Source organism: Falco biarmicus, chromosome 9 (assembly GCF_023638135.1).
Source record: "Falco biarmicus isolate bFalBia1 chromosome 9, bFalBia1.pri, whole genome shotgun sequence".
In the NCBI taxonomy this organism is placed as follows: Eukaryota; Metazoa; Chordata; class Aves; order Falconiformes; family Falconidae; genus Falco; species Falco biarmicus.
The window spans coordinates 2624168-2649494 of NC_079296.1; the positions used below are offsets into that span (position 1 = coordinate 2624168).

The 25327-nt window shown below is 49.2% G+C and overlaps 1 protein-coding gene across 6 annotated transcripts in view; it reads right to left on the reverse strand.

The window, feature by feature from the left end:
• Window positions 1-11086: 11086 nt before the first annotated feature.
• The window catches only part of PBX3 (PBX homeobox 3), a 115692-nt gene continuing 101451 nt past the window's right edge, over window positions 11087-25327 (reverse strand). For 5 of the 6 annotated variants that reach the window (XM_056351600.1, XM_056351604.1, XM_056351601.1 and 2 more), the window contains 5 exons: window positions 24913-25048; window positions 17901-18066; window positions 16534-16646; window positions 15625-15714; window positions 11087-12665 (listed from right to left, as the gene is read on the reverse strand). In XM_056351600.1, the coding sequence (XP_056207575.1) occupies window positions 12573-12665; window positions 15625-15714; window positions 16534-16646; window positions 17901-18066; window positions 24913-25048 (598 nt within the window). In that variant the 3' untranslated portion in view covers window positions 11087-12572. The remainder of the gene's footprint in view (window positions 12666-15624; window positions 15715-16533; window positions 16647-17900; window positions 18067-24912; window positions 25049-25327) is intronic. The other variant, XM_056351605.1, reaches the window with a different exon arrangement.

Here is a 25327-nt window from a genome sequence, read left to right on the forward strand (position 1 = left end):
CTCGAGCTCTCCCTGCTGTCTTTGGGGGTCCCCGGGACGAACGCAGCCCATCGTTCACAGGGGTGTCATGCCGCTGCATCCCACGGGGGACAGGAGGGCTCATGACACCCTGAAAATCAGCGAGTCCTCCTAATACCAGGAGGAGCCAGCCCAGGAGCACCCAAGTGACAGTCGTGGGGCAGCAGCTCCGGCAAGCACCTGCTCCCCATCGCGCTGCGGCTCCTGGGGAGCAGAGCAGGGGAGCCCCGTGTCCCATTGGCACAGGCCAGCGCGTGACTGGGGAGCTCATCACTGGAGCAGAGTTTGGAAAACCGGTTGCCAGGGAAACGGCTGTGTTTGCTGCGGAGGAGCATGCCCGGTGCCTGGGCGCTGTCGCCCTGGCGAGGCCACCGCCGACCAGAGGGAGATGCCACACCGGCGCCTGGCTGAAACACCCAGGGAGAGAACCCGGCTCGTGGCACAGGTGGCACAGGTGGCACACGGCGCCGTGGCTCGGGCACAGCCCGCACTGCTGGCAGGCTCTGGCAGGTTCTGCCGGCAAGTTGCAGCAGTGCCTGGAAGCACCAGGGCCGCCTTGTCGCCCACCTGGCAGCAGAAAAAAGGGACCCCCAGTGGCTGAGCCCCCCAGCTCTGAGCTGCCAGGATCCCGGCGCTGCCTGCTCCCTGCCACCGAGGCCCCGGGAGCGTGTCCCCCAGCAGCGGTGGCACTGCAGCCTCCTGGTGACATCTCCCGATGGCTGACCCTCTCCATGAAGATTAATGGAAAGCGTCTGCCTCCGATGGTGCTGCCGAATCAGTCTGTCTGGCTGCTAAGAAAATGAGACCTCTGTCCCCAGCCCACTGCAGGGAAAAGGCTTCATCCTCACCCCAAAAGGGATGGAGCCCTGGCAGCCCTCTGCTTTGGGTAGGGTTTTTCCTAAGGAGAAGCTCAAATTCTGTAGATCTCAGCAAAAACTGTGGGAAGGATTCAAATATGCAGAAAGCACAGATTTTCCATGTGGATGCATTGCCATTAGCCCTGCCCATTAATTAGAATAATGCTAATTGTTATGATAATGATGATTATATACGCTACTTCATATTTACTGAGATTGGAAATATTTAAAACAAACCCTTGCAAAAGCTGTGTGCTTTTATCAAAGCCAGTAACGTCTTAGATAACATTTTTAAATGCCAAATTTTCTATGAAAAAGTGTATTTATATCAACAAAATTAAATTTCAGTTTAAACTTCTTATTGTAAATAAAAGTAAATAAGTCAATAAAACAATAAATATCTAACCGAATGAAGCAGAAATTATATCCAATTATATTTGCTTTAAAACCCAATTTATCTGCCAATATTTTCTTCAAATGCTCATGTTACTTTTTCACTTACTAACAATAAATGCCTGGATGCATTTCAAAGTGGTGCCTTTTCTATTATTTCATTTCCTGGAGTCCTCGGCTTGAAAGGACATTAATAGCACACTATAAATAAAAAAAAGTTACTTAAGGATTTACAGCTGAGGATTTCTATGGAAACAAACCGAAGAGGGGAGTTTGCATCAGTGTGGGGGTGGTGGATGGAAACAAAGAGCACACACTGAAAATAGAAAGTTCAGCTGCCACATGGCAACCCAGGGGCCTCCTACCTGCGCCCGGGCTCTTCGTCCCAGGGGCTCAGCCAGGGAGGCAGGGGCCTTGCGGGCACCCCGACACAGGGTACACCCCACTGGCAGCCGCTGGGTCACAGCGCTGCTCCGGGCACGGTAACACCCCTGGGAGATGGGGTGGTTTGGGGTGCCAGGAGGGGGCTGCTGCCCTCCCTGTGCCTGAGATGAGAGTCACGGGAAAGCGGCAGGGATGGTCCCACATGCCAGGACACCACGGGATACTGGGACGCTGTAGGACACAGGGATGCTGTGGGCTTGGGGCATCTCCTTGGCTCTCGCTGCCCAGGTCCCATCTTGCCCACGCGCTGAGAATCTGAGCATCAGCCGGTGATGAGGAACGACTCCATCACCAGCCCTCTCGCAAATGGGAAGTGGGTTTCCAAGTGAGAGGGACCAAAATGACTTGCATAACATAGGAAACAATTCAACAATCAAAAAATCTTTCACTACTTAATAGGATTTTATAAATTGAATTATCTCTTTAAGCGCTGACAGTCCTAGCCTATCAATCAATTAAGGGATGCCAGGCTCGAGCCTACTGACTCACTTAGTGGGATCATGCTGCTGTCGGTGTGCTGCTGTTGGGGCACCTTGTTCTTTTAACGTTCCCACCACCACCCCATGAAGGCAGGACCATGCCAGGGGCCACCAGGGGCTCCCCCCATGGCAATGGTCCCAAGGGACAGCCCCGCTGGGTCGGGAAGCCCCAGCCTCCTGGTCGGGGCCATGTCTGGGACAGTTGGCAAGAGACGGCACCTGGGGCCTTGCTGGAACACGTGGGGTCAGCCTGGAGCCCCGGCCTGGCATTGGGACCCCAGAAAGAGGTGAGCACATTGCCTGAAACAGGGGCACAAGCAGAATCCTGCAGCCTCCGACTGCCAGCCCAGCACCCGCCTTGGCTCGGCACGGCTGCCTGCTACTGGGACATTTCTGACCTGTGCAGAAAAGGGCTCTTCTCTCCAGCACAAGCTCACTGTGAACCTGGAGCCCTACAACACTTCTCCATGGGGTGTTTCCACCATTTGATAGCATCTGAACTTGAGGTTTTATTTCCACTGTTCTTTCTTGCGGCCAGCCCCAGAGCACAGGGTGTTTCACTGTGCCACTGCAAGCTGCAAAAAGGAATGAAAGAACTTGCAAAGAAACATGTTCTCCAGCCTTAATTGTTTGTTGTGGATATATTTTGCAGGTAAAATTTCCTTTCAGTGCTTTATGACTTGTGTTTGTGGCTGTTGCTGGGCAGTGGGGCACTTCAGCATGGCTGTCAAGGGGGTCCAATCCAGCTCACTTGTTTTTGGAGCTGGACAAAGCCACAGATGGGCAGAGGCCCTGGGTGACCTCTTTGTCATGAGTACAGTCTTTTTGGTAACTTTTCGTTTAGGTTTCTGCAATTTGCCTCTCAGCACTAAGTGTGTATTAATGCAGTAGGTGAAGCTTGCATTATTGATGGCGTGTAGGACCAGGTGTTCACAGACGAAAGGTTAGTTTATTAATCCACTGGGAGACCTTATGAAAAACAAATTCAGGTAAACAACATATTTTTCTTGACTGCTTTTCAAGATTTAAGGCAGGGATCCTGTTCTCTGAGTCTCTTTGACGCATTTCCATTGCACTCTGTTATTACATTCTTCAAAAAAGAGAGATTGCTTCTCGTGCCACGTTCTAGGGAGAGAGAGAAACCTAATTGAATCTGCTGCCCGTGTGCGCTGGACAGCATCTCCTTCCCAGTTATAGATGGTCTTGAGAGTTACTAAAACACATGGTCAAGCCTATTTGAAAGACATTTTTCTGTTAGGGACCTGCAGCATCAGTGCTGCATCCCCTCTTTTCCCCACCTCAGGCAGCCTCTCCGGCTTTGTGCCCCGCAGAGCCCAGCCCTCCCCGTCCCACAGCCATTTCTTCTGTGCTAGGAGCAAGTTTTTTTGTGGCTTTTTATCTGCCGATCCATGGTGGGGGCAAAATGGGTTTCCAACCTCCTGCGTGCCCCCTTCCAGTGAGGAGCTGGGGTGGTGAGGGGCTCTCAGGGCTGGCACTGGTGCCTCCCATCCCCTCACCACCACGGTGCGCGGCAGCACCTCCTTCCCCTCGCAGCATCATCCTGGCACCACAGGTAGCCGGGCTTGGCAGGGCAAATCCACCGATCTGGAGCTCACCACAGAGCCTGCCAGACGCCTGGGCGCTGCCAGGAGGGACCAGCTCACGTGTGGCTGCCTTGGGACAGCAGGACAGGTGGTGGCTGATTTGAGGAGGAACCGGGCAGTGGCATGCCAGGCATGGCGTGTGGCTGGCTTAGCCCTGTAGCCCTTCACACTTGCTCCTTGTTCAACCGCTGAACATGGTGCTCAGGAGACAGAAATCCCTGTGCCCCGTGTATGACCACTGGAACTTGATTAAGCACTGAACTTTAATTAATTGACTGGCTTGGAGTAATAAGGTTTGCCGATTCACTTTGCCCAACAAAGAAGTGAATAGTTAATTTACATTAACTGTCAGGTGTGAGGGCTGCTACCATGCAAACAGCCGCTCTCCACGCCCCACCATCAATCAGGCAAGGTGCAGAGTCCCCACCACAGCCCCTGCGGTCCCTCCACACTCCACTGCGTCCCAGACCCCCTGCAAAACCCTGAACCCTTAGCTGGAGCCACTTGCAAGTGGGCGAAGCTGGAACTCTCAGCAACCCACTCCAGCTGAGCCGATGAGGAGTCCCCTAGGTGCTGGGGACCCTTGGGGACCCTTCCTGCACCCCTCTGGCCACCACACAGCCAGTGTTGCCACTCCCGAGGGGAGGGCAGGGGGTTGCCTTCAGTCACACACGATACACCGCTCCTGGCATTTCACTGCCAGTAGTTGGGGAAGCTTTCCAAATGTCAGCTTCCCATCCAGTTCAATTATTTCCACCCCATGCCTGAACGATTAAAGGTTACAAGGTAAATCCCCTCTACCTGGTGCGTGCCATGGAGCCGAGCCGCAGCGGCCAGTGAGGAGTGCGTGCGGTGCTGGGAAACGCTTCCCGGCCGCAAAGGGCTCGGAGCAGGAGGGCGAGATACCCAGAGCACATGCCCTGCCTGTTCCTTCAGCATGCATCTTCTGCTCTTTAAATTGATTGGCACTTTCTATTTGAGGAAAAATGAGTTCTTAAAATTGAAATACTGGTTATTGTTATGGTAATACAGTGAGGCTGTGGCAGGAGAGATTTTAAGACACAAAAAAGGTTAGTTTAAATCAAGCAACTGATAGGTTAGTCTATATAAAGTACTCAGGACTAATGAGTTCAGAGGTATCTACGTATTGGGTCTGGACCTCTTAATGCTGCTGATTCAAGCGGTGGGCGCAGGTAATAACCAAGATAACCTGAGGCCTCTGAGATCATTACTGCTTTATCACGTTTTGTATAAAATATTTTTGGCCTCATTTAGGATGTCAGCCTCTATCAAACGTTTCCTTGCATTAAGAGTGTGACGCATCCCTGCGGCACTGGAACCCTCACTGGCTGCCGAGGGAGAAGCACTTGGGGCACCCGGGAACCCCCTTAGGGGGACATGGTCCTAAGCAGAAGATTTATGAATAATGTAACAACAAAAGTACTGAGCCTGTATTAACACGACATAGTGACTGATTCCCAGCATATGTTATTGCTTTCTCTCATCTTTACCTGAAATTAGCAATTTAGAGTCCATACCTTTATTTGGAAAATAATAGTACATACAGAATTATAAAAGTTTAATACGCTTCCAGTAAAATGAAAAATGAGTGGTTATGATATTGTCTAACACTTTCAAATGTGTTTATTAATTCATGTTTTAAATCATAAGTTTCATTCTGCAGGAGAGTCATACAGAGCAATAAGCAAGTTTTAAAATATTAATGAATAAACAATATTTCTCTATTGAAATATAACATGCTTCTTTGAACAATGTACCAACGGTAATAAATCACAACCAGCAGAAAATTGCATTTCATATTTAATACAACTTGAACTCTGCCTTTTTATAAATGATATCTTTTTTGTTTAATTGGCGTCAGTTCAGATCTAGCAGATTGCTAATAAAATTCTGGATTTCCATATTTAATGACGCGTGCTCTTTATGCTGAATTTTACCGCAAAAAACGCAGCCTTTTATTATCCGAATAGATGGCATTAATAGGTGATCTCGTACCACAAGCAACAGCCCCGTTCGCTCTCCTGAAGCCTCGCCTGGGCTCCCCGGCGGCAAGGGGCAAGAGGTGGCCGCGTGCCATCAGCGGCTGCTGCGGGCAGAGCGCGGCAGCCCCCCGTGCCAGCAGCCTCGGCACGGGGAGCCATGCGGTGCCGGCGGAGTGCCCACCGTCTGCCCCCGCTCTGCTTCCCCAGCGGCAGCAGGGCTGGCGGCGCCGGGGCTGGAGCCCACGTGCAGGTGTGCCTGCTCCCCTTCGGGTCTGCACCCCTCGCTAGAGAAGGGCTCTGTCGCTCCAGCAGCGGCCTTCGCCAGGTGAGCAGCTGGGTGGGTGGCCTCTGTGCCAGGAGCAGGCACCACCAGAGCCGCCCCAGAGCTGCAGCGAGGGGACACCCACAAGCCCCTCCAGGCATCCCCCTTTTCCCAGGGGCTGTCCCCTGAGACCTGAGCATGTTGGGGCAGCGGGAGAAGGAGGAGAAAGAGGAGGAGGAAGAGGGCTCCTTCCCCACCACAGGGACACTGACCCAGAGTTGTGCTCCTCAGGGACACCTACAGGTCCCCACTCCCCCCCTCAAGAGGAGCCACCACCCGCCCCAGGAAAGGGGGCTCACGTAGGCTGGGCACGGCCACGCGTGCCAGGTATGCACCTATGGCACCCCTACACCAGCATGCACGTCTGCACCCACGTTAGGAACTGCAGACATGAATGAAATTAATTGGTTTTAATTAGTCTGTGTAAACAAGATCCTTAAATTTGTTGCCACATGAGAATTTTGGCAGTCTCCAATAAATTAATCCTTTTTATTATATCAATGACAGGAAGATGATCAAATAGGCTTTGATATAGATTTTGGGATTTATCACCTAGTAGTACTCTGATATGCTTGAACTTTTTTTTCCTCCTGCTGCTGCTGGAGGCAAGAACGGGGCTACAAACGGCGTTTGCTTCGAGCCTGCATGCAGGCGAAACGGGGGATTTGGTGACAAATGGACAGGGGACGCCAGGGAAACTTTGAAGAAAAGTTTGTCTTCGGGATTTGTTGGGAAAGTAGAGTTTTCAGTGGGCAGAGTCACACAGGAAGAGATGTGGGGGCAAGGGGGATCCTGTAAGGAGGCATCGCAATTAGCATCCTGCAGCAGGGATGAACCAGCAGCACAGTCCCTGGCTTCACCTCCGATGCCGGGGCACGTGGTGCCGTCAGAGAGCAGAGGATGACAAGGGGAGAGCTGGGGGCACGGGGGGTTGGGGCTGGGAGGCTGTGCCCCCCTGGAGCTCGGGCTGTCCCAGCCACACGTAGCTGGTGTTGCCAAATGTCTCTTTGCTGGCTGACACCGCGCGGTGTCCCGCGGGACAGCGCAGCGCAGGGGCGATGGGCGAGCATGGGAGGGCCAGCCCCCAGCCTCAGCCCCCAGCCCAGCAGCTCGGCCCCTGGGACCAGGACTGGGGCTGCCCACCCAGCATGGCACAGAGCCGACCCAGGGCTTCTGCCCACCGGCTTGGACGCTGCTGCGCTGCCCTCCGAGAGAGCGGTACGTGGTACATGTGAGTACGTGAGGCTACTAAACACGGCGTGGTCACTCGCACGGCCTTAGCCAGGGCAGCGGGAGCCTTTCAGCTGCCATCTCACGGCACCAGCAGCTACACAAAGACCTCCTGCGCTTAGCCTACAGTCTCAGCCTGCAACCATTTATCTCAGCACTGGCTCCCCGTTAGCCTGGTCTATGCACATCCTTCCTCCCACCATGCCCAGCCTGGGGGGAGGTGGGCTTCACCAGTGCTGCAGGACACCTGGGCAGGGCTGATGCCTGCAGCAGATTTGTCCTGGTATGTCGCGGCTGATTTCCCAGGTACTGCTAGGACACAGCCCAGCACCTATGGCTCGGCTGTCAGCAAAGATTTGAAATGCCGGCACCATCCTTCCCACTGTCACCCACTGCAGGAAGGAGCCAGTGGCTTTGTATTTCAGGTGCACAGGGAAAGCAAACTCAGTGGCAGACCAGTTGCCTGGGGTGCCCAGTGTGCCCACAGGAGGGGAGCAGCACCCACATCCCACCAGGAATGCCCAGGAGACCAATCTAGCAGCCGTGCCACCCCAGGCATCCCCTCTCCACTGCGGGCCCGATGGCCGGGGAGCTGCTGTGCACAAAACCTCCTCCTGCTCTCCGCTACCAAGGGAAGGATAACTGGATGGGAATTCTAATCATATATTATATAACCGTGTCATATTATACTAATAAAATCCTAATATGATACAGGAATGGGGAGCATATCATAATTCCTCTGTGGCTAATACAATGCATGCAATAAATCACTCCCAGGGCTTATCCTTAACAATTGTATCAGTGCTTTCTGTGTCATGCTGATAACTCAGTCCCTCTGATCTAATGGTTCACTTTTCTTCACAGTCCATATGGCAGTGACATTAAAGATAATGAAATAAAATAAAATTTGCCAATCTTTGAAAAATTCCATTCTTTAAAAAGATGTATTTTATTAACACAAACTGGAAACCTCTTCAGTTACTTGGGGTTATTTTTACCACATTGGAAATACATGGCACAGATACTGGCATCAGCATCTTACATCAGACTCGCGTGTGGTCTTTGCAAAAGACATCACTACAGGATAACACCGCGTCGGTCAGCCGAGCACACTTAATGCCAAGTTCGCGCCAGCAGAGCTGCCCCTCTTGGACCAGTCCCATGGGACATGGAACGTGCCGTGCCGCAAGGTCGCAGTTGCCCTGACTCTTCCCTTCCTGGGCCGAGGATCCCTCGTTGCATCCAAGCCCAGATACACGGGGAGCCGGGAGCTCGGTGTCTGAACGCCAGGGAGAGGAGACATTTCGCCCGCTTCACTTCTGGCACACGAAGGTTTGCTTTTCTTCGTGGGGCTGTGAGAGGGCTGCAGGGCTGCTCCCGTAGCTCTGCGAGTCACAAACCCGGGTGCATCTTCCAGAGTGCCAGGTGTCGTTTCTCCCTGGCTGTGGGGCTTCTCAGGACCTGTCCTGCAGGACCCCCAGCCACCAGCAGCTTCTCCGTGCACTGGCCGTGCCACCGTGCCCCTGGCCCAGGTGCACAGCAGGTCGGATGGAGCCAAGGCTGGTCCCGAAGGCAGCTGGTTGAGCCATGCCCAGGGGAGCACTGTGGGGCTCTCCCCGAGACACCCTCGCGCCTGTCACAGCCCCGTGGTGCACAGTGTGGCGATGACAGCGGTGGGCACCTTCGTCAGGACAGTGCCGGGCACAGGACACAGCGATTCCTGTGACCTGCTGCCAATGCCGTGGCCGTTCCCGCTGTGCTCTGTGGGGGGTCTCCGGGCTGGCACCTCCCGGGGCTGGCAGGAGCTGCGGCCATGGGGCTGGTGGGCTTCGCTCCTCTGCCACTGCGGTGTGCTGGGGGCACGGGGCCACGGCAGCCCTGGTCACAGCGCTCACGTGTGCCAACAACTCAAACCTGGGGAATCAGGATCGTGCCACTGAGCAGTCCTACAGGTGGGAGGGCTGAGGGTCTCCTCCCCATGCCAAGATGGGTGCGCGGTGCTGTGGCGGAGGCCCCACAGGGCCGGGGGGCCCACGGCTCCAGCCGGGGTGCGTGCGCAGGGGAGGGATCCTTGCACGCGTCACTGTTCCTGCGCGAGGCTCTGATGGCCCTTCAGGGTGTAGCTACTGGGTGAAACACAATACCATCAACAGCATGATCCTAATACTGGTGCTTGCAGTAAACCTTTCTGATGTGTGATCAAGCCTCAAGGATAAGATGTTTATTATTTGCCATGTAACCACGTGGCTGTTCTCCAATGTAAGGAAAGGCCAAATTGCACTTGTAATTCAAAGGGACCCAAAGCCTTAATGCTGTAAAGAAGCACGCTAATGATGCCCAGCGGGCGCAGGGCATGCAAGTGCGGCCCAAAGGTTGTTGATGGCCTTCCTATGAACCTCCTCAGTGTGTGACAGGTCCTTGCCTGTGGCCAGCAGAGATGTGATCAAGATGAGGGACGTCTGTGTGTTCATTACGCTGCCTACGCCTCCACTGACACACTTTACATTTAAAATACTGTTTCCATTGAGCCAGAGCACAAACACCAAGCGTGTGGACTTGGGGAGCTCCATTAGCAAATGCAAATCGTTCAGTGCTTTGTCCTCTGCACATAGAAGTCTTCGGAAGTCCACAGTCCCCATCTGCCCCAACTCTCGTTAACTGATAATGAAGGCTTTGCAATGCACGTCTAGTTATTTACTTATTTATTTAAATGCACCACCTGTAATGAAAGAAGCAATGTTCAATTCTAAAACTGATCGAGAAGTCATGTCTGCTCCATAAACAAAAGCAGAAGCAGTAACTGGTGCACAAGGGCACGCAGGATGCAAAGGGGCAAGAGTGTAGCCACGGTCCTGGGCGTGAGAGCAGGTAAACAACGGTATTTTACAAAACAACCTGGTACAAGAATTGTTGATAAGAAAAGCTGACCCACAAGCTAATTGAATCATGCAAATAATCATTTAGCCACCAAAACAACACCTAAAGGCTTGACCAGCTGCCTGGAAAGGAACCATGACGGGCAGGCGGCTCCACCGAGTGCAGCCTGGCCCAGGCTCCAGCCCAGCACGGGCTGGTAGTAGTGAGTGCTAGCCCTCCTCCTACCTAGCTGCACTAACCCAAGTAGTAAGTAGTTGTATTTATCAAAGACCATTTGCTGCAAGTGATTAACGTTAATTTGATTTCCTGTGAGTCAATTTCCTTGAGATATGGTAAATAGGCTATTACCTGTTATTGACCTTTACTTTATTAAAAAGATTTAAAATTAGCATTTATATATATATGTCCTTCCAAAAAAGTTTTCTTAATAAAGAAAAATATTTTATAATCATATTATACTTGCTAGCTGAGGCTGTAGTTCCAAAGTTAATGGTAAATAAAGATGGTAATTAAGGGTGAATATGATGATGATTTTTAAACTCATCTGAAGGACTGACCCCTTCCTTCGCCTCCACTTGAATTTTTGCTCCTGAGCAGAGCAGGGTGGAAGCAGAGGCAGGGGCTGGCAGGGGCAGCCTGCAGGGGGGAAGCCTGTGCCCCACAGGTGCTGCTCCTGCTCCTGCTCCCTGCCAGGATGCACCTCTCCCAGGATTTCCAACCTTCTCCGGGCAAGAGCGTGCAATGACCTACTGGTATTTAAAGAAATGCTCAGCTCCTGCATCGTGATAGCTTGCACTTCTGGTAGCCTACTCATGTCCTAGGCCTGACTTACACTGAGCAGGAAGAAATTACGTCAACGTTTGATCATGAAAGCAAAAAGTTTATTCATGTTTGAAACTACATATAACTACCACGAGGAAGACTTTTCAATCCAGGGCGTAATCCAGTTAGAAAGTAACACGAAACGGTTTAATACATTAGAATCACTGCCACAAATTATTTTCATGACTCAATCAGTTTCAGAATCGCATACAATACAAAAGAGAGAAAGAAAGGGCCCCCTGTTACACAGGGGGAAATATACAGTACTGAATACTGAAGTCTGTATGCATTACAATTAGTTGTTGGTTTTTGCGTGGATTAGTAACAAGATGAAGAACATTCAAAATGTTTCTCAGTATTTACAACAGTTGCACTGTTTTGTGTTAAACCTAAGACCCCATGTTTCCACTTCCGCTTCTTTAAAAGTTGCCAACGCAACCCTGATTCTTTTAAAAGATTACAATGTACATTACATTTCATGGGGAAACAAAGAGTTAATTACAAGATGCAAAAAGATAAGAAAGAGACAAACTACAGCGTGAGTATCGTTCAGAGGTAGTAAGTGAGCACTCTAAGCTACAGAACATGTTGAAAGTCTATTGGTTTGTATGAGTTCGCATGAGGTAATAAAGCTGTGTTTGATTGGTGAGATGTATAAATACTCTTTTGCTACACTATGTACAACACTCCATATGATGGTGCTTTTTTCCTTTGCTTTTTTCCTTTGTCTGTTTGTTTGTGGTTTGCTGCCAAGAAGAGGTAACGAATCTTGGCAGGCGTGTGCAGCACCTAGCTCGTACTGTAAAACCCCGGGTCTTGGCTTTCACAGAGATCAGCAGCAAGTGTCTTCATCTCCTAAGAACAACCTACGGCTGGTGGCGACATACCGAGAGGAGACTCGGGGTCCGGGTAGTTTTAGCAAGAAAAGATGCTCCTGGTTTGCAATCTAATTTGTAAGACAATCGATCACAACAAAAATGTGACGAATAAGGATTCTTAAACACAACCATTGTTAACCGAAATAACCGAACAGCTCTTTTTATTCCAACTCTATAAGAGATATGAAAAGATTAAACACAATCAAAGTCTGCAATTCATTTCGACTTTCCATGGAAATACGCACAAAGTTAAATTTAGGTGAGGTGTTTCTTTGTGTCTGCTCTTGCTATTGAGGTTAAGCTTGTCCTGTACTTTTACCCTTAAGGCCAAGTAATTGGCAACTGTTAGACCGACATCGTTAAAACTGCTGATAATAAATTATGATAAAATAGTTACAGGGCTATAAACAATGCTAAATCTTGGCCTAATTGGATAAAGTGCTTTTTAACATTGTGTGTTTTAAGTATAAATACAAATGATTATGATACCTTTAAAAAACAGATTTACCAAGTTTTCTAATAAGACAAGGTTTTACAGTAAAGCTGTAGGTGGTTGGCTACAAAAAAACACTTTCCTTTTTCTCCTGTAACTCTGAATGCGCTAATCAAGGCATATCAGCTCAGGGAAAAAGTGTTGCTAGGAGATTAGTTAGAGGTATCAGAGTGCACACTTCCCGGCCCTTCTGTAGGGGAAGTCACAGAAGATGGAGTAGTTGCGTCCTGCCAGCCTCCATTAGCCTGAAAAGGGAAAAACAATTCAATTGATACAATTACGCATATTAATTATACCGCACACTGAAAGTATCAGACCGGCAAGCCCGGGGTTTGGGAGGAGATGCTCTGGGAAGGAGATTTTCCTATATTCCCTCTGGCTGCAGAATTAGTGGAAGGAGAAGGCGTTGCGCGAGGGATGCTGAAAGCAGGCTCTGCAGCAGCGCGCGCCTTCAGCACCGCGGCGAGCTGAGGCACCGGGCGCCGCTCAGCCAGATGTTGGCTGCAATTAGGACTCTGGGATTTCTGCAAAGACCATCCGCGCTTTAATGAAGAACATCCCTTTAGCTGGCGCTTCAGCTTTTTCCCCCCGAGAAGACGAGACTGGGGCAATCCACGTTTAACCCCCTCACCTCCCCTCGCCTCCCAAAGTCTGGAATCGCCTTTCCCCACCCGGCAGAGCTGCTCCACCCAGCCAGCCCGGGCCCCTGCAAGCATGGTGTGCCAGCATGCCAGCGTGGGGCTGCAAGCAGGAAGGGGCTGCTCGGATCGGTTTTCCAATTACCCCTAAACGCAGCCCCTATTTTGGACGCCACTGCCCGTCCCCGCAGCCGCCGGCCCTCGCCGCGTCAGCCCTGCCTCAGCGAGAGCAACGCTCAGGAACAAATTTGCCTTATGTCTCGGCCGATGGAGGCAATTGCTGAAATCAATGTCTGATCAAATTTCTGCTGTGGCAGACAGCTTGTCGCTACATATTTTTATGTCAGTCAAGAAGAGGGAGGCGTGGGGCTCGTGAGTTGGGGGACGCTGAGTGGAAGTGACGGGGAGGCCTCTCCGCACCGCCCGCGAGAGCCGCCCAGCCCCGCGCCCCCGGCGCCCCCGGCCCTGGCAGGGACACTTCCCGGCAGCCAAAGGTTAGCCTATGCTAATGTGTTTATGACGTGCTTCGTTATCGAAACAATCAGTGGCCCGGTTGGGCGGCAGGGACACCGTGCTCTGCGGGAGGAAGGGGCAGGGGGGAGCGGTGGTGTCATGTGGGACCCCCAGCCGGTGCCCCTCGAACCCCTGTGCCCCGCCTGGCAAGATTTTACATGAAAAATATTGTTCGTCTATCGTGACAAAAGAAAAGGCTTTATGGCTTCAACAGGAGAAGAAGCCGCGGTAATTATCTGCTTTGTGGAGGAAAACCAGGAAACGGGAGCTCTTATCCTGACAGATCCAAAGGTTCGGGTCTGGCTTCTCTTCGGTACGATTAACGGCAACACCAGCCTGCATCCCATCAAGGCTGAAACCTCACCACCTGCTTTAAAATCCTCAACTGTTCAGACGCACGCTGAAAACGTAAAAAAGTCCTACTCCAAATGCAGAGGCACCACTGCTTTTTTATTTTTTAAAGATATGAGAATCTACTTAGAGAAAGAAAAACTCTTGTGCAGATATGAGTCTAAAGATATTCCATCTGAAGTAAACATCATTCCTCTTTTATCCAAATTTATAAACAACAAATGTACAATATTTTTACTCAGCTTGGCAGCTGGAGGAGAGGTTGTCAGCAAGCATTCTTTTTTTCAAATAAATTAATCCTTACTCTGGTGGTTTGAGATTATGCACTGTATTATACAACAGCGCCTTATCAGGCCTCATCAGTGAAGATGGAATTCATGTCTGTAAAATGCTGCAGGCAATCACAGTTTCATATTTTATCATGTTGATAAGGATATCGCAAATTCTCTGAAGCATTTCAAAACACTTAAATGAAAAAGGAGAAATGCAACTAAAAGGCTTTTTATATGGTTTGTTGTGGGTTATTATGAGTTATTTATAAACCCAAAAAGAAAGATTTGACATTTCAAATGTAAAAGATTTGAGTATTTAATGGTACTTTTTTCCCTTTACAATTGAACATCTTCCATCACATTTTAAATCATTAATATTTACTCTCATGGCAAGTGGAAACCCAAAAAGGGGGAAAAACCTCCCGTTCCCTGTGGTTGCAGTATCTTACGCTGGGTCTCCCCATTTTCCCACAGCCACCCTCTCTGCGGGTTCTCAACACTGCTCAGCACCCGCACCCCAATCCACAGCGGGCTGTGAAACACGGGGGCGGCCCCTGGGATGGGGAGACAAGTCACCAGACAGGGAATTCTCTACAGTAATTTTGAAGTCCATGAACACGAAGGAAAATAAATGAAAGGCACCTCCCAAGCAAATATGAAACATTTTAAAAAAATTATTTAAAGCATTAATTGTTGAAGTTGTAATTGAGAGAAGCAAACTGGAAATGAGGGATGAAAAGGATCTGCCGTGGAGCCCTCACCACAGAGGCTGCTGCCGTGGGTGGTATTTCATCCCAGGCTTTCATGCCGACAGAAGAATAGATCTCTACGTTTATTTATCCTGGCGCCTCGTGTGCAGGCTACGGGGTCCAGCCTGCGAGGGTCTGAGCACTGTCAGCTCCCATCGGTTACAGCGAGAGGTAGGACATTTAGCACCTATCACCATCAAGCCTATAATCCCTCAATTTACTAGCATCTGTTTGCCAGACTTACTGCTCTCTCCCATTTGGAGTAACAAGGCCAAAAGTACTTCTCCAGCACAGGAAAAATGTGCACCCTTGAAATGGCTAAAAGTGTATCAAAAGCACAGTCCTGGCGTCTGATCGCAGGCAATAACAAACACAAGTACAGAGATATCTGACCATCTCTGTGTGAAGAACAAGAGCCTTCTCTCCAAGGCTATTACTTTTTAACTCATAAGGCTGAAAAATATCAAAATTTGAACGGCTTATAGTCACAGCGCTAGGATTTTCTCTCTTCTTACATTATCAAGCCTTACAGCTGTTATCAAGGGCTATTCTGCGGTCCGTCCCCAAAGATGCGATATTAAGAAACACTATTGCAAGAGTAATTAATATATGCATTAATGACTGCATTTACCTGACACTGTGCTTATGGCTCTCCAAACTATTGTTCCCCTGGGTACTCACATTTAAATTATGTGGACTGTACAGTGAATTTCCTCCCAAGCCATCATTGTATCCTCCCGTCTGATTGATAACATGACGCAGGGTATCCACCTTAAAGTAAGGGGAAACAAAATTCATCATTCCAAATCTATTAAAACATCATCACTTACAATAGGCAACATTTTGAATTATGTGAGCCAAAAGGGTTTAGCATCTTCTATGAAAGGCAAATTTATCAATCAAGAATGACTGGCAGAATTTCAACAAATCCTTGCATGTTAAAACCCATACATCTTTGCTTCTCACACCAGCCAAACAACTTCCTCACAGCAGTGCGTCCTGTAGGTCCTTCTTAAGTGTCTGCAGCAAAGTGCTGTGCATATTTATACGTCTGTATGTGCTTGCATGTATGGGAAGAGATTATGGCGTATATACTGCATATAAAACATGGAGTTAGCCCTGTCTGAAAGGACTGGAAAAGTGACTGAGAATGAGTTGTACTTTAATAGCTCAGTTAGATGTGTTCTGACATAGAAATAAATAAATAAATAAAATTTTGTCCAATAAATGAAAGAAAGATGCATTTTTTTAAAGAAAAAAAAGAAGGGGGGGGGGGGGGAAGAAAGGAAAAAAGAAAGAAAATTCACTGGATTTACAGTGTCCATGGAAGTCAGACGCACCCAATCCCATTCCATGAGCTCAAGCCAGAGCCGAATGCATTCACAAAGCTTAAAATTTCAATCAGAAAAAAATCACTTTCCTTTATATTTGTGAAATTCAATGCTGGGGTAAGTATAGGTCACATTCAGAAATATGCAGCCTCCACTCTGCAGCGAGGCACAGACCATTTAATAGAGCCAGAGTAAGGTGGAATTTTTAGCCCAAACCCTACCCTGCTAGAAAGGCCCTACTTTGGGGCATTTCTCCTACCTGTGACTGCACATTGGCTCCGACTTGGGACCCCTGGTAAGAATCCCCATTCAGACTCTGCATGTTCATGAACATGTCCCCAGAATTTGGGAGGTTAAAAGAACCAGAAGAACCTGGAAAGGAAAGAGTTAGGTAGCTGAATAACAGAGAGCTGCAAATATATAACCCCAGAGACCTGAGGGCAGGGGAAGGAGAAGAAGACAGGAGAGGAGAAGGAAAGGCAGCGCACAGCAGAGGGGAAGCTGCTGGCCCCGGCGCAGGGTGAGCTCGGGCCACCGGCCCCCCGCCCACGGCTCGGCGCCCCGGCTGGGCTGCTGCCAGCTCTCCCCCCGCACCGGCTGCCGCCCGGGAGCACCACGCTGGGTAAGCCTGGCAGCCCCCTGCAACCCAGGTTAGCTCTTCCCTCTGTACAACAACAAGTTTTCACGTCGAGAGCTTTCCCCCGATGGATCGCTTCATCATGAGATGCTATCACCAAACACTCAGAGAAAAACTCATTTTGAGTCTGTGCTTCACGTCTCCTTCAAAAGGAAATGGCTGGCAATTTCTAAATAGCTGATTTGTTACCATCAGAGGAGGAACCTTTTTCTTACTTTCTTTTGATTAAAGTGGTTCCCCCCCACACCCTCGGATCTTTATACCCTTTAAAAGTTGGGTCGCAGCAAAACTTCACTGTAAATAGTGTCAAACACACCTGTGCTTCGTGGAAACCTTTGCCTCTGGAGCCCAAAAAAGCGACTTCCTCTTTACACACTCCCCTTACTAATTTCATGCTTAGATTTGCAAAATGTCAACACCACACTAGCGAGACAATTTTTAAATACTGCAGAAGAACATGTGGTACAGCAACTCCAAAATAAAAGTTGCATCCTTAGATTTCTATATATAATATCAACTCCATTTCAAGCAAGCCAGAGTTTAAATTCTAATTAGTGCATGCTAAAATATTCCCCTATTTCGTTCTTATCTTGACAATAAATTTAATAGTTCTACAAAAGCGGACTTGGAGCTCTGCCTCATTTTGTGTTATTTTCATTGAATGAGAAAAAGCTTAAAATATCTATGGAAACAAAGAAGCTGCCAGAAGCCCGAGCCAGGCAGAAGTTACCATCATGGGAACGACATGGGCCCTGCCCTGCTCCCTGCAAGGCTGCGGGAGCGTCACCTGGGACCACCTACGGCAGTGCTCAGCCCCCGCAGTGGTCCAGCCCAGAGGTCCACGGGCTTGGTCCCACTGCCCATGCCACGATTAGGTCTGCTAGGGAGCTGCACCCTTCTCAGCCCGACCGAACTCACTAGGGCACCACTGAGGGTTTTCCTGCACAGCCTGCCCTTCAGGAGGCTTAACACACAAGCTGGGTACGTACCAGAGTTTGGTGTGGTGGGGGAGTTTGTCTGGTTGTTCTGGACGGCCGCGGCCACGGCATGCGCTGCGGTCACAGCCGTCTTTGCCGCGTAGAGATTGGCTTCTTCCTGGAACTTCCCGATGTTCTTCTTGTACCTGATTCTCTTATTGCCAAACCAGTTGGACACCTGCAGTAAAGAGAGGTGGGAAGGGTGAAGGACACGAAGTGCTTGACCTGGCAAAGTGTGACCCCTTCGAGATGTCATGTTTGGTCCAGAAAACAGGCATGCCCCAGCCCCCAACCCGTATCTGCCACATACTCCAGTTAACTAAGCAGTAACCAAAGGTGGCGCGGCGCTGGCCCAGGCTGCCCAGAGCGGCTGTGGGTGCCCCATCCCTGGCAGTGCTCAAGGCCAGGCTGGACAAGGCTGGGAGCAACCTGGGATAGTGGAAGGTGTCCCTGCCCACGGCAGGGGGATTGCACTAGGCGACCTTTAAGGTCCCTTCCAACTGAAACCATTCTATGATTCTATAATGAGTTAAATATTACTATGGATATGAGCGTGATCTGGCTCCCCTACTCTGCTGGCAAACTGATGCACGAGGGGTGACCCTTTCATGACGACACCTCTCCTGGAGCTTGCTGTAGCATTTGGTACAGCATTGTCTCCTACTACTATGAGCCATTTGTCAACAAAATCAATGCGAGACCCCAAAGCTGCTCAAGGGGGACCAAGGCCCAGCTGAGTGAGGGTCAGCAGGCAGTGAGAGCAATTGTTCTTTATTTTTGGGCTGGAACAACCTTGGCAGCCCACTCATAGAATCATGGTTGGTCAGCTGAAAATGAAAGGAATCATATAAATCAATAATGGCTGAAAAGTCACTTTGTCATCTCCCTTTGAAGATGCTGTACTGAAGCCAAGATGGCTCACGGGGCACCGACTATTAACCCACACAGAAGTCACGGCTGGAGCTGCTCAGAAAAGTTCATACAATCTTTCTCAGTGGCTTTGTTTAACTTCAGCTGCCATAGCAGAGCTCCTAATTAACAACCCCAGTATGTAACACAGACGGCTGCTGAAACAAAAAAGCACCTGCAACAACCCAGAGGTAAAGGGGAGGGCACCAGGAACAGCATGAGTGGTTATGGCCCAGCCACCCGGCACGGGGTGCTGCACCCTAACACGAGCCGCGGCAGCTCTGCAGCACCCGTGGTTCCTGGTAAGGCACCTGCACCACAGCACCCAGCAAGGCTGCAGGCAGGAGGCAAATCCTGCTGTATTTTACGTAGTGCAGCTTTTGTTTAAAAACAACTAATGAAAAGCCTCTAGCTTTTAACAGTAATACAAAAGGTACCTTATACATTCTGTTCCCTAGATAATACTCCACCGTATTCTATATATTGCACTTAATATTACCTTGTCAGTCAGAGAAGCAATAATACATTAATGAAACCTAGCAAATAATTATTGTGGACAATCAGATTATGCTTTATTAACAGTTTCATAATTGAGGAATCTCTGTACATCAACTGTATTGTCCACGGATGTGTGCGAGACCCCTCTGTTTATGCACGCCCCTGGACCAATCAAACAACAGCCATCACTAATAAAGGTTTATTTAATTCTCACAGTAAAATTTTAATATCACCAGCAGCCTGGGGAAGCCTCAATGAGTGGATTTGCTTGACATCAGATCGTTTCCATTCTGTTAGTCCCAATACTTCTTAATCTTTAATATCAAGGCAATTAAAATTAATGGCCACTCATCCAGAGCCACTGTGGGCAGTGTTTCCTTGACATCAATTGTTTGATGGGATTACCTAGAGGTTAAACTAACAAGCAAAGTTTAATTGGAAGCAATGAGAGGAGCAGCGATCGTACGTTATGTTTAACCCGCATACCACATCTAAATGAATATCCAGAAATGTTAAACTATTTCTGAGATTATAGCGCGCACTCTGCTCACCGGCAGGGCCCGGCACCGTTGGCTGCCCAAGAAACCACAGCACCCCTCCGGGGCAGCATAGGCAGCAGTGCCCAGGTCCCTTTGCCTCCCGGCCAAAGGACTCTTCGCTCTCCTGTGAACCACATCAGTGAGGGGCTGCAGCAGAGCGTGCCACGGCCGGGCGACGTGCAGGGGCTCCAGGCGCAGCCAGGCATGCACGGCCGACACAGGCGGCTGGATGCATCCAGGACAGGGACAGGGTGCCGCTCAAGCAGAGCCTGTGCCAGGCAGGATTTAGGCTGGATTTACCACTGTGGCATTTCTTCCTGTGGGACTGTGCTGGCTGCCTGCCTGCCCGGAGCACACCTCACCCTGCCCTGGCCACTGGCACCGGCACCGTCCCAGGGAGGGCTGGGATGCTGGTGCTGGGCTGGCCCCGAGCAGCACTGGGACCGGGGGGAACCGCAGCGCCCTGGCTCCTCGCCCAGCCCCACACTCACCTTAAAAACGAAAGCTGTCTCCATCACGAGCTGCTTCACAACACATTTTTCATTAAAATAAACTATCTCTTCACATAAAAAAAACAATGAACATCTTTCTCCTCCTGATCATTGAAGGCCAATTAATTAATTGGGCTTAATTGTATATTACATTTCAAACAATACTGTTGCACTTATTTATCATGTTAATTGCAATGTTAAATAAAAAGACAGTAAATTATTACTTAAATCATCAAGATGCCTAATGTGGGATTTGGGATGGGGCAGGCCGGCCTCGTGTCTCTGCACAGGCTGATTTCATGGGATAAATCAGTGCTCGTTCTGCAAAAGACGCAGCTGACACGAGAGCATCTCTGCTGAAATTAGTGAACTATGTATTTACAGACCACGGAAATTTTTCCATCGTGTTTCCAAGTGTTTGCAGCACACAGTTCACATTCCACACCTAATCAAATGGCACAAAGTAGTAAAATTTTAAAATCAATGCAGCATAATCATGGTACATGATCTAAACCTAAGAATTTTACCTGTAGAAAATAATTAAGCTTGCTTTCCCCCCCCCCCTTGCTTTCTATATAAAGTCAAGGGATAAGAGCCTGTACATCCATCGCTTTCCCTGTCAATCTGCTTACAGAGACAGACTCAGAAGAAGCAGAAGCAGGAGGGGTGCTGAAAACCAGCTTCTGCATTCTTTCTTTAAAAGAATTTTAAATATATTCCCTTGTCAACCACATCCTTCTTTTGTTTGAAGCAGTGAAAAATTTTATTGCTGTAATCCACTGACACGCTTTCAGCAATGACTATGCCCTTTCTATAGCCCATATGATAGACTGATAGTTGTTCATGACACCCTGAAAGAGGCTCATCTGCAAAAGTATAAAACATCAGCCTCGCAGCCATGGTAAGGGGAGAACAGATGATACAGTTTATCTCCCTCGAACACGTGCTGATCGGGTAGCTCTAAATTACAGCTGACGATGTTCTCTGTTAAGGACATTTTTTTCCCTAGAATTACCTTTTCTGTACTCTTAAAAATGAAATTGTGTGAGGTGTTCATCTTAATAAATAGTTTGTCTTCATGCTTTTCTTGAAAAACCTTCTCTACATATTATTTTAAACACCAATATCAAAACTGAAACCATCTATCTCCCATCTGCAACTAAATGATTCTGGGACACAATTTTCTTTGCAGCTCGGTAAAGTGCTATGGCAGCAAGATTTCCAGTGAGCTGCTTAATCTGGGGGGAGGACGACCCAAAACACTCACTAATTAAGTGTTTGAGGGAGAAAATGTTCTGCCATGAATCTGCCCCCAGCACTTACAAGGCACTGACAGTACGAGAAAGAAACACCTTGGATCATCGTTAGGAGAGGCTACAGGGGAAGCCTGGCTCAGCCAGAAAAAGGAGAAAGCCTCCATCAGACACGGACCACAACCTCCACGAGTTTGGAAAGCCATCCATTAACATTTTTTCCCCCTCCCCCCCCCAACCCTATCAATTTCCAGCACTTTGCACCTCCGGGGCATTTGTAGCAGGGAGGTAAATAGGGCACGGTGCCAGGCACAGCCATGTCTGAGGGACTCCTGGTCAAGGCTGGAAATACGTGTGCTCAGAGATTTTTTCATAAAAGCCCTGTGCAAGGTGTAGCTCAGTCACTCGCTTGGATGCCATAGCTTATCCCATGCAATGCTACTCCTGCCAGTATTTTAAATGACTGCTCAATTCACCCCTGATTTCTGGATTGCGTCCTCTGACTTCTGCTGCCAACCACCAGAGCAGTGTGCACTGGGCTATTTTACAGTGCTTGCTCAGAGCTTTTCTGCTAGATGGCCTCAAAAATATACACATTTTTCAGTACAAAGAAAGACAATTTCAGCCCAGTTCAACCTAGTAAATACCAACTAACATTGCAGTCCTGCCGTGCGGCCTTTGGAAGTGCCTTTGAAAATCAAAGATTAGGGTATCTGTGGTATTCACATTTTCTAGCTGTGACTGCAGATCTATCATGAACTTAAGCAACCAGCTGATCACAGGCACTCCCTCTCTCACATGCACGCTCCTCTCCCACCAGATGACACACTCCCATTTTCAGGCCTTCCCATCGTCTGGAGGCTTTCCTAGTATTTGTACTGTCTCGCCAGAGTGAAGCTCCTGCCGTGGCCCCAGACTTGCACCTCTGGCGGCTCATGCCCAGGTTGCATAGTCAGTGCTGCCCTTGCTCCAGGCTGGAAAATGTCACCCTGCAAAGCTTGGAATGCTGCGCACAGTGCTACAGAGGATGCGCTGCAGCTACTCCCATTGCTCACTCAGACTTCCTAATGGATTCAAGAAACAATACATGCTTGTACCAAATATTAGAGACAAACCTACACTCATGTCACAGGCTCACTGCTGCTGCTACATTTTTGGACCATCTGCCTGCCTTTTATTTCATTCTACAACATATACATTAAATCTTATCAAACAACCAATTAAGAAAGAAATCAGATCTATTAGCACTAGAAGCAATCAGTTATGGCTTCTCAAGTGTTCCATCTCATTTCCTTCAGTCACTTCAGCCTTATCTAGATCTAGCCTTTTATCTGTCCACTCTGCAGGATCACTAACTCCTCTGCCAGGCACAATTCACTGTCCGCTGGGCGGACAGAAAACATCTTTCCAGCAGGTCTGTTGTCCTCTTTACCACGTAATCTCTCCCAATTGCATTTTGCCAGCAGAGCTGAAGAACTTGGTGGTTTCTCCAAATTGGTGTTGATGGCATTGCCTCTCCCAACTACACAGCAGGCTGCCTCGGCTCACGTGAGATGATTTTTGGACACCACTTGCTGGAGGAATTGCTATAAACCATCTTGTGCCAAGAGGACTGAAACCAGCAACAAGATGTAGGGCTGCAGACCGAGGTGCCCAGGTAGTCATGTGCTCTTGGACTATTTGGCTGGTTCTGGGCATTCATGGCAGCCACAGGGAAGCCCACGGGCACAGAAGAGCTGCGCAGCGCCCACCACGGCTGCCCCTGCACCTGTCAGGGCTGCAGTCACTTGCATGGTGCTAACAGCAATGGAAGAGCAATGGCAGAGGCAACATGTTTGGTGCTGAATTTCTCCTAAAAAAATCCTGCCCATCACCCCAGCCATTTGTAAATGGACTGGAAGAAACTGTCCCCATCTCCATCCCTTACCTTCCTTGAGCACAGTTGCTTCCCACCCTGCTGGGAGCACAATATGCGTTGCGTGTCAAGGAACGAGCACAGAGACAGCAAGGCACACACATGTCCACTGGCCTCTTGTGTCACAGGGCCGTTTCACTAGGGTTTGTACGGAGGGTATCTCCAAAGTCAATTAAGTAATATCAAATTTGGGGGAGCAGGACAGCCTTCCATTTCAAAGTCTTCAATAAAGTGCCTGAATTTTTTATGCATTCAAGGCAGACCTATAAAGTAAATCTCAGCTCAGGTCTTAATTATAAAGCTAAAGGTTGCATTGCTAATAATGCCAATACTGCAGCCTGCAATCATTAATAGTTAACACATTCGCCACAGGCACTGTTCCTCTAAAGGACCTGAAATATTGATAAGCAGAGCTGATGGAGCTGGAGGGAGATGGCACACTGGGCCCTGCCATGGGCAGTGGGGTAGCTGGAGAATGTGGAAACTGCTGGTGAGCTTTCCCCGTCACCCAAGTGCAACCTTCCCCAACTGTATGAGCCGTATTTACTGTGGGAATAGTTTGGTTTTCTATCAAATGCAGAGGCCAAAAGAAATGCTAAGTGCTGTTTTGCTTTTTAAGCTACCTGGTGAAGGAAAGCTCGATGGAGCAGTGTCATTGGCCTGAGCTTCGCTGCAAGACACCGGTCCAGAGCTGTAAGTGTACTTTGGCCTGCACAGAAAGCAGCTGTAGCCAACACCAGGCGTGTTTCTGCTTAGGGAGATGCCGGTTTTCTTGCATTAACTTCACAGCAACATCTGTTACATGTGATAAAATGAGCAACTCTGCCTAATACATTTTTGCTACAGAGAAACCACTCCTGTCACTTGAGTATATTGAGAGGCTGAATTTCTGGCTCTTTTAAAAAAAACAACTTCAAGCAATCAAAGAAATTCTGATCTATAGAGATAGATTATATGTTTGTCAATAAACTGGCCTTCCCCCGAAATAATGGTAAGCTGTAATGAATTCGTAACAGGCAGTAAGGCTCAGCAAGGAATCTTACAGACTCTGCAGAAGAAAGCTGACATGAAGTAGGGTGCTAACCTCACAGCCTTTTTATTTCTACCTTCATCTTCATATGCCCGCTTGTTTCACCCCAGCACAGCCCCAGCCACCTGCAGGCACGCTGCCTTCCCTGCACAGCTTAGTCACGTTCCATCACCCTGATGAACTTTACCATGGTCAACAATGCAAATCCGAAGGGATTATGAAGGTGCATTGGGCAGGGACCTGCTCCATATCACATGCCTCCGCTGGAAGCACCTCCCAGAGCCCCGAGGGAGACAGCAGCTTTGCAAGGGGAGCCGGGAGGTCGACGCACTGCCTGGGGTGCGGCAGGTCAGGGGCCAGGACCCGCTCCGCTCCCACCCACTGCTTACCTGCGATACTGTGATGCTGCACTTCTTTGCCAGCTCTTCTTTGGCTTCTTCACTGGGGTAGGGGTTACTGAGGTGGGAATAAAAATACTCATTCAAGATTTCTGTGGCTTGTTTACTGAAATTACGCCTTTTCCGTCTGAAACAAGAAAAGAAAAGCACAGCTGTTCTTCCAGATGCAAACAGGTCTCTGGCAGGGTCAGCTGGGATGGAAGTGACCCTTGTTTCACATGCCTGTGCTGCAGCGCACAGCAACACGATGCAGCAACACGACGGCACTGCCTCAGCACCCCATATTCCTTTGGGCCAGCCCTCCACCAGGTTTGGGCTCTGCCCTGATGCTGTGCGGGGGGGGGCAGTGGGCTGCAATGCCCATGTTCCTACATCCAGCCCTGCAAGGGCCCGGTCCCTGCTTCCG